Genomic DNA, 9,611 nt, shown 5'->3' with positions numbered 1-9,611 from the left:
GGTAGTTCCAATTTTTTATGTTACACAAAATTCGCACAAAGTCAAGGAAGTAAAAAATACACTATAGTTAATTTTAAGGCACACACATGCAATAAATTACCCAATTTTTGGTCAAATATAAAAAATGAGGTTGCACCAAGTAAATAAGATACCCAACATACAAAACCTCAAAATTGTGTGCATCTGTGAAATGGCAACAAACTTTTCAGTACCCTATATTTTCCATAGGTAACACGTTAAAAGCCCCTACAGGTCATCAATTTAAAGCTCTGCAGGAATTTTTGCTCTCACTGCGGTTTATGCAGCAATATGTAACATGTGTATCACAATAAATGTTTTTATGCTTAGGCACCCCGATGTGTGTGTTTCCGTCATCCGTCAGCTCTCTGCCATCTGCCCCTCTCCTCCTGCTGCCTATCCCTGTGGCTTGAAAATAACATATATATATATATATATATATATATATATATATATATATACGTACACAAATATATATATATATATATATATATATAAACTGTCATCCTCTCTGTTATATTAAGATTTGAAATGCTGTGTGTCCATTTTTTTTTTTTATTCCAATCCTAAATACCTTTTCTCACAGCACTGATGTGCAGGGCCGTCTTTAACGCAGGGCAAACGGGGCACCTGCCCTGGGCCCAATGTTTGTAGGGGGGCCCGCACTGCTACCCGCGAATTGGGGCCCGAATGAAGGTTTTGCATAGTGCACAGAGGACACGGGAGGCTGCATTCCCGTGCTAGCCAGCTGAGAAGGGGCGGGGCCGGGAGCTCCACTGACGCTCTGACCCCGCCCCGTGCAGCCTGTATGCTCGGAACAGAGCGGATGTAGTGAGAGCCAGTGATTGTAGTGGGAGCGTCAGTGGAGCCTCCTGTGTCCTCTGTGCAGTGCACTCTGCAAAACCTTCATCGGGGCCCCAATTCACGGGTAACGGGGCCCCCCTACAAAGCATCAGTGGAGCTCCCGGCTGTTGTAGTGAGATCAGAAAATGGAAGCCCCGCCCACATACCTCTAAATGTATGTAGTGAGTTTGGCTGCCCAGGTATGTCCTTGCACCCATAAAATGCCTGAATGCTTAAACCCTGAGCTGTGTTATTCAACTGTCAAGCTGTGCGTTACTGAAAGTTCTCTGACCATCACCTGTAGCATGTCCGCAGTCTCTGATTGTCTCCTGCAGTATGTCCGCAGTCTCTGATTGTCTCCTGCAGTATGTCCGCAGTCTCTGATTGTCTCCTGCAGTATGCCCCCAGTCTCTGATTGTCTCCTGCAGTATGCCCCCAGTCTCTGATTGTCTCCTGCAGTATGCCCCCAGTCTCTGATTGTCTCCTGCAGTATGTCCGCAGTCTCTGATTGTCTCCTGCAGTATGTCCCCAGTCTCTGATTGTCTCCTGCAGTATGTCCGCAGTCTCTGATCGTCTCCTGCAGTATGTCGCCAGTCTCTGATCGTCTCCTGCAGTATGTCCCCAGTCTTTGGTAATCTCCTGCAGTATGTCCGCAGTCTCTGATTGTCTCCTGCAGTATGTTCCCAGTCTCTGATTGTCTCCTGCAGTATGTCCGCAGTCTCTGATCGTCTCCTGCAGTATGTCGCCAGTCTCTGATCGTCTCCTGCAGTATGTCCCCAGTCTTTGGTAATCTCCTGCAGTATGTCCGCAGTCTCTGATTGTCTCCTGCAGTATGTCTGCAGTCTCTGATCGTCTCCTGCAGTATGTCCCCAGTCTTTGGTAATCTCCTGCAGTATGTCCGCAGTCTCTGATTGTCTCCTGCAGTATGTCCGCAGTCTCTTATTGTCTCCTGCAGTATGTCCGCAGTCTCTTATTGTCTCTTGCAGTATGTCCGCAGTCTCTTATTGTCTCCTGCAGTATGTCCGCAGTCTCTGATTGTCTCCTGCAGTATGTCCGCAGTCTCTGATTGTCTCCTGCAGTATGTCCGCAGTCTCTGATTGTCTCCTGTAGTATGTCCCCAGTCTCTGGTAATCTCCTGCAGTATGTCCGCAGTCTCTGATTGTCTCCTGCAGTATGTCTGCAGTCTCTGATTGTCTCCTGCAGTATGCCCGCAGTCTCTGATTGTCTCCTGCAGTATGTCCGCAGTCTCTTATTGTCTCCTGCAGTATGTCCGCAGTCTCTTATTGTCTCTTGCAGTATGTCCGCAGTCTCTTATTGTCTCCAGCAGTATGTCCGCAGTCTCTGATTGTCTCCTGCAGTATGTCCGCAGTCTCTGATTGTCTCCTGCAGTATGTCCGCAGTCTCTGATTGTCTCCTGCAGTATGTCCGCAGTCTCTTATTGACTACTGCAGTATGTCCGCAGTCTCTGATCGTCTCCTGCAGTATGTCCGCAGTCTCTGATTGTCTCCTGTAGTATGTCCCCAGTCTCTGATTGTCTCCTGCAGTATGTCCCCAGTCTCTGATTGTCTCCTACAGTATGTCCGCAGTCTCTGATTGTCTCCTGTAGTATGTCTGCAGTCTCTGAACCTCTCCTGTAGTATGTATGCACTCTCTCACACTCTCCTGTAGTATGTGTATTAATGTGCCCCTTTACTTACTCAATTATTTAGGATTGCTCCACTGCTCAGTGAGAGGTAATGATGTGCATTAATCTGTAGCAACCAATCAGCAAGCAGAAATTATGTGTTGTAACCTCTAGGAACCAGCCAGCGAGCAGTAAGGATAGGCTGTAACCTCTGGAAAACAATTGCAATCACTGCGTGATCTGCTGCAGTAAACTGATTTTGAGTCTACCTGCTATTTTTTGTATGTCTCAGAATGGAGGGGGGGGGGCCCAGAGAAAATGTTTGCCCAGGGCCCAATCAAAATTAAAGACGGCCCTGCTGATGTGCAGTCATGTGATCTTCCTCTGCTGGCCGGATGACTTAAAAGGGGTATCTCAGCCCCTCCCTCCGCATTTCGTTAGATCAAGGAAGGAGATCACGTAACAGCACAGAGGTGCTGTGAGAAAAGTTATTTAGGATTGGAATGAAAAAAATAAAAAAAATGGACACAGCACTTTATATAGATAAAACAGAGGGGGGGGGGGGGGGGGGGGACTGGTGTTGAATATGCTGACTTTACAACCACTTTAAATGCAGCAATATCATATGGGTGTAGGGACCCCAATGTAATACTGTAGAGCTTGCTTTTTAGGCTCCAGTAAAAGGTGATTTCAGTGCTGCTCAAAAGTGGAGCTATCAGTAATTTTAACCACTTGCCCACCCACCACAGTACATGTACTCCTACAAGCACAGCGTCATAAATTGCATGATCAGCTGTGTCTAATCACCATTTTGACAAACACAGGGCTTTGTACAGAGGGAACAAAAATTTTGTTTCAAATCTGTAGCAAAAATCAGCACATATTACCCAGTTAGGCAAACACTTAACCTCTTGATTGCCCCTAGATGTTAACCCCTGCCCAGCCAGTGTTATTAGTACAGTGACAGTGTATATTATTAGCACTGATCACTGTATTAGTGTCACTGGAGGTGTCAGTTCTTACAAAGTGTCAGATTGATCACAGTCCCTCTATAAGTCACTGATTGCCAGCATTACTAGTATAAAAAAATAAAATAAAATTCCAGTATACATGTATACCATTGTTTGTAGATGCTATAACTTTCACGCAAAACAATTACTATTTATTGAGGGGTTTTTGTTACCAAAGACATGTAGCAGACATGTAGCAGAATACAATTTGGCCTAAATTTATGAAGAAATTTAGATTTTTTTTCTTTTATTTAATATATTTTAAAGCAGAAAGTAAAAAAAATGTTTTTCTTACATTTTCAACTATTTTTCATTTATATAATAAAAAATAAAAAACCCAGTGGTGATCAAATACCACCAAAAGAAAGCACTACTTGTGTAAAAAAAAAAAAAAAATTACAACATTTTATTTGGGCACAGTGTTGAATGACCGCCCAATTGCCAGTTAAAATAGCGCAGTGCCGAATAGCAAAAAATGGCCTGGTCACGAAGGAGGTAAAACCTTCCAGAGCTGAAGTGGTTAATAGACTACATGAATGCATTTTGAAGATTCCACAATGTGTAACAGTTTAATATAAAAAACATTTTTTTTTTTTCATTAAACACAGTCCCGGAGCACCAGTTAAATGACTGTGCCTTCTCCTAACGTGAGTATTTGGGGAGAATGACATCAGTCTGTCCAGAGAGGTTTTGAATTAGAACTTATTTTAGGTCATTTAGTGAATGAAAAATAATACACAAATACATGTTATAATTTTAATTTTTGCCATTTGGGGCCAGCAGCACATGCTTCTGCAAGTAAAAAAGTAAACTGGCAGCCATGTTTTGTTACATGATTCAGTGCACAAAGATTCACAGAGAACAACATAAAATGTCATAGTCTCACATACAGGCAGTTTGATATGACCAATTAAAGACATTTAACAATATTTAAAAATATCTGTCTATATGCATATAAGGCAAATGTATAGTCTCAGAAAATATAAACTATTTTTATGGGACACAAAGTGCAATTGCTTATAATACAGATGGATATTTCATATTACATATAATGATTTTTGAGGTAAAATCATAATCCTTGTTTTATAACCTGGCAAAACAATGAAAATAAAACAAGGAACTGATTAAAAAGCAATAATAGTCTAACAGTAGAATTCAAAGTATGCCCTATTCCAGCCAGTAGATGATTTAATTTTTTCCTTTGGATTCAGTAAGAAATATCTAACAACTCCTAAGGTCTCATATAGTGACCAGTTCTGGCGTAAAGTGAACCTGTCACATCTGAGTTATTGCAAGAATTTTAAATTTCAGTCTTTGCCTGTGTATGCTTGCCTATGATGGAGAAATAAATTAAGGCAGAATGGGGCCCCAGGCAAGGTAGCAGCTCCGGCCTCCCATCCCTTTCATTGACAATAAGGATTGCAATAAGGATAGGGAAGCCATGACCTTTACATTGTCTGTACTACCATGACCCTTCCCATTAATCGCATACAAGTACTAGTATGAGGTGACAAGCATATGAATCCCTTTCACCATTCGCAACATCCCTGATTTACTTCTGGAGGAAATAGGTTGTAACTGGGTGCCCAGTACATTCACTGGGCCCAGGTCTCCTGCCTAGGTTGCCCTGAGGATGATCTGGCCCTGCTATGAAAGGGTTTGTACCTGCTCTTATTTAGCTTTACTTTTCCAAGACTGATATTTTAACTGGCATGCTGGAGGATCAACGATCATCATAAATAGACCTCATCACTACAGGGTCACTTGTACCCAACGAGTCACCTGTAAAATAAAAGCTTGAAAATACACACCTTTTGGTAGTGCATGTATTCAAAAGCCATCACATCCTTGTATATCCCCAGTTGCTGCAAGTTTTTAACTGTTTGATGAGCTGAATCCCAGCTTTTGTCGCTCCCCTTGCCAACTCATACGTGTTGTAGTGATGTACAAGCCAGCAGGAGGAAGCATAGCGGTAGATACGGTAGCAAGCATTCTACACACTCAAAGTGTAGAATCCTTGCAACAAACAGGTGATGGAGAAGCGGTGGCTTGTAAACACATCAGCCCCCAGAAAGATAGGTATATTCATGTTTCATTTAGAGGTGACCTATTGGGTAAAATTGACCCTGTGGTGACAAGTCACTGCCATTCCACTGCCAATATTCACTCAAAGAATTTGGGAGATGAGGTCTGTGAGGTCAGCCTGTTAATAGACCAGAAAAAGTCAGACATTAGGTGCCCTCTGACCCTCTGTTTGCCTGGGTAAGGCGACTTGTTTTTTTTTAAATCCTCATCACTTTCTTTTGTAAACTGAGATGGCTGACTTTGGCCTAAAAATTGAAAAGAATGCCTAAAGTGTTTGTTAACCCTCAAAAAACAAATACAGGTCCTGTTCCCTTAAAGCATGTTATATAGCACAGTGCTTGTGCTGTGTCATTTGGACCCCCTTATCACCTGAAATACCTGGCTGATCCTGCCTAGCTATGCCCTCCCCTCTGCAAACAGATCATGATAATCATGCCTGCTGAGCCCCCGACATTGTGGTCTGTTTGCGTGCCTCCTTCATCTGCAGCTTGCTATCTGTCTCCTGTGTCCTTCTGCACCCTCCCCTCTCTGTTTGTCTCGCACAAAGTGCCCACCCCCAAGCCCCCCCACCCACCTTCCTGCTGCTCTAATTGCTCTCATATCTTCTATTACATCATCCCTTCTTCTCCACTATAAGAAGTTTCCCTGTGCCTATGTTCTGTAAAAAAAAACTGCATGGTTCTACCTGTATGAGCTTCACTCCTGCCGCTCAGCTGATTGTCGGCGGCTTGACGCTCTGCCTCTCCTCTCTCCCCCTCCTCCGCAGCTGACATCAGTGGGAGGGCTCGACCTCGCGGAGCGGAGCTCATACAGGTAGAATCGGGCAGTTTTTTTTTACAGAACACAGACACAGTAAACCTCTTGTAATGGTGCAGAGAGGATGGGATGATGTAATAGAAGTGGGTCAACAACCACTTTAACTGTACCTCTTGGGGACCCATTTTGTTAAAGGGACATTTTAGTAAGCAAAGTGCTCACTTTGTGGCTGTATTTAGTACATACAGTATTCCATTAACCACTGTATAAATCACTTAAACAAAGTGATAGAATGGTATATGGGTGTTTAGGGTGGCAGGTGAAGGGAACAACATTTTCTATTGTTTCTGTCAATGGTCTGTTCAATAGCCGTGTAGCCTTTTACACATCTGCCTTTTACACGTCAGTACTATCATAGTGAAAGCTTAGTGAATTACATTTAGTAAGCAGCCATTTCTATCCAGAAGAGCTGAATTTAAAATAATAGGTCTAGGATGAAGCACGTGTGCACATGAACCCTAAGTGAAATCAATATTTGATTATTGCCAAATTAAAGGGATTAGGTGAACAAAATATATTGAAAAAAAATACCTTCAGGTGGCCGCTAAGAGGAAATATGACACGAGAGGTCATACTAATACCCACTTCATCAATGTTGACACAACTCTTTACGCTTTTACGCAGTTACTCAACCCCTGCCCAGCAAGTCTTGTTCCCAGCAATGATACTCACACAACGTAGGGAAAGATTGGTTGCAATCCATGAACAGAAGTGGCATCAACTGCTCTTGGATGGGATCATATACAATTTATTCTGAGTAAATCCTTCTTTCAGCGAAACACATTATACTATAATACGCATGTAATAGTATGTAGAAATAGTTTAAAAAAAATAATTTGTACTTCTGTCAGGGTTCATATATACATCATTCTAACTCCTAGCCTAGTATGAATGCTCATTTCACACACACAACAAAAATAAGAAAACATAATTCAGCCAATCACAAATAATTAATATTTAATTTTGAACCTTTCAACCTGGAGTGTAGTGAGCTGCTCTTGAATGATATGTGCAACATGTTAATTTTGAGTTAATCTCTTTTTCAGTGCAATTTAGAATATGATATGGTGTGTAGAAAGGCTAAAATAATCCATACTCATCTCAACGCTCATATATCTGTCATTCTTATTCCTAACATAGGATAGACACATGGTCATTTTCACATCACAATCAAATTCAGCCAACCTTTTGGCCTGGAGGGTCTATTAACTAATTTTTTAAGTAACACGTGTCATACATGATACACTTAGAAACAAAACTGCCTATGCCCGGGTAAAGACCCTCTATGTCTGCTCTGGCGTTAACTTCATAGTTGATGAGAAAGCAATGCAAAGGGGAACAACATTTGCTACATCCCAAAAGCACATCATAACACTCAACCACTGCGGATGCTGCTTATGGAAAGTGCAGATGTCCCATTCCCCTTTATGGTTTTTAAACAAGATGAAGTAGTAAATACACTGCCGACTCTCTGAAAAATAATGTTTTACAATGTGCCTTTTTGATCACCAGACTTTTTTTTTACCATAAATGTGAAACATTGTAGTGCACCTGTCACTTGCATTCGGGAAATGCTCCCAATAAATTTAAAACCATTTACAGGAAAGCTATTCCCCGGGAAGTAATAACACCCCTGAATGGACATACAGCATTCTACGGGGCATTAGTATGGCCAGGAAATGGCAGCTTTCACTGTCTTCATACAACAGATGTATTTTACAAGGCTGCACACATAATATAGATAAGAAGTACTTGATTACATGAGACCAATGGAGATATGACAAGATGGGGCATTGGCTGTAATAGTGGCAATAGCAAAGTCAGCATAGCTACTGATAAAGTGAGTAGATCATAGGATTGTTAACTTTAGAAGTGTGACATTTATGTTGCTTCTGAGCATGTCCTGAAACTGAACTCTAAATGAATCTAAAATGTTGTCCTCTGGCATAAACCATATTGGCTTGTTTCCATAATGATTTAAAAGCACAATCATTAAAAATGTCTGGAAAAATAATAAAAGCCAGAAATAAAACAGCAAAATAACAGAGAGACTCCCATGTGCTTCTTTTTGGCTGGAAGTACTTTGTCCCATTGTAACAATTTACACAATTTTGCAAACTACAGGCATTAGCTGTAATTCCAGGTTGCCAAATCTCCCAATCGTCAGTCAAAGCAGCCTGATGAACAAGCACTCTGTGTGAATTCAGATGAAGGATTCCTTTAGCACTTTGGAATAAAACAGTATTTATCCCCAGTCCCTCAGAAATAACATTTCCCCGGGAAGAGGGCCTTTTCTGAGAGACCCCTCTAACAATGAAGAGCATGAACTGGGGGCAGTTCTTCAGGAGTCCATGCACTGGCTCCATCCCCTCTGGTAAAACATAATTGGATTTGCTTGCTAGGAAATAGGGCATGTAACTCTTGAAGTGCATTCTGGGTCGGATGGTGGAATCTTAGTCCAGCTCAGTCAGTGCCATTGGACAGTACATGCAATTGGTTTTCCAGGTTTGAGATGCGCTTCTCTTGAGACTCAACAATTCCTCGTAAGCACTTGATTTCTTCAAGTAGGTCTTCAAGGGTGACTCGCTGGGGAATAAAAATAGTAATTATTACTAGAACATTACTGGGAAAGATTTTTAAACCACTTAAAGCAGCACCTTTTGCAGACCTCCAAAACAAACATGGCACTGACATAACACAATAAATCATTCTCTAAAAAGCTCTCCTGCTTCTCTTATGTCAAGAATTCTCCTTTGTAGCATGTATTTCCTTTAGAAGACACATGCAGGGGCGGACTGACCATTCGGGCACTCGGGCACTGCCCAAGGGCCCTATGCCATTAAGGGGTCCCATCAGGGTTGCCAGCCTCAATAAAACCAGGGACAGTATGTAAAAATCTGTGTTTTTTTAAAATATCCCAAGATTATAGCTGCCCCGCCTCTCCAGTACCTTTTCAAGGTGTGTATGTGTATTCTGTGTGTGTATACTGTGTGTGTATATTGTGTGTCTGTGTGTGTATACTGTATGTGTGTGTGTGTGTGTATACTGTGTGGCCCCATAATCTATTGCCTGGGGGCCCTATAATCTCCTATTGCCTGGGGGCCCCATAATCTCCTATTGCCCAGGGGCCCCATAATCTTCTCTTATTGCCTGGGGGCCCCATAATCTCCTATTGCCCGGGGGCCCCATGAGTTGTCAGTCCACCCCTGGACACA

At 42.2% G+C, this 9,611-nt stretch overlaps 1 protein-coding gene across 2 annotated transcripts in view; it reads right to left on the bottom strand.

Moving 5' to 3' along the window:
* Nucleotides 1–4,237: 4,237 nt before the first annotated feature.
* CORO6 (coronin 6) overlaps nt 4,238–9,611 on the bottom strand; it is a 157,322-nt gene continuing 151,948 nt past the window's right edge. For both annotated transcript variants that reach the window (XM_077480346.1, XM_077480345.1), the window contains exon 11: nt 4,238–8,982. In XM_077480346.1, coding sequence (XP_077336472.1) covers nt 8,860–8,982 — 123 coding nt within the window. In that variant the 3' untranslated portion in view covers nt 4,238–8,859. The remainder of the gene's footprint in view (nt 8,983–9,611) is intronic.

This window comes from Lithobates pipiens, unplaced genomic scaffold, assembly GCF_037356315.1.
Source record: "Lithobates pipiens isolate NorthernLeopardFrog02 unplaced genomic scaffold, aLitPip1_a1.2 Scaffold_16, whole genome shotgun sequence".
Taxonomy (NCBI): Eukaryota; Metazoa; Chordata; class Amphibia; order Anura; family Ranidae; genus Lithobates; species Lithobates pipiens.
This window is presented reverse-complemented; position numbering and strand designations above follow the sequence as displayed.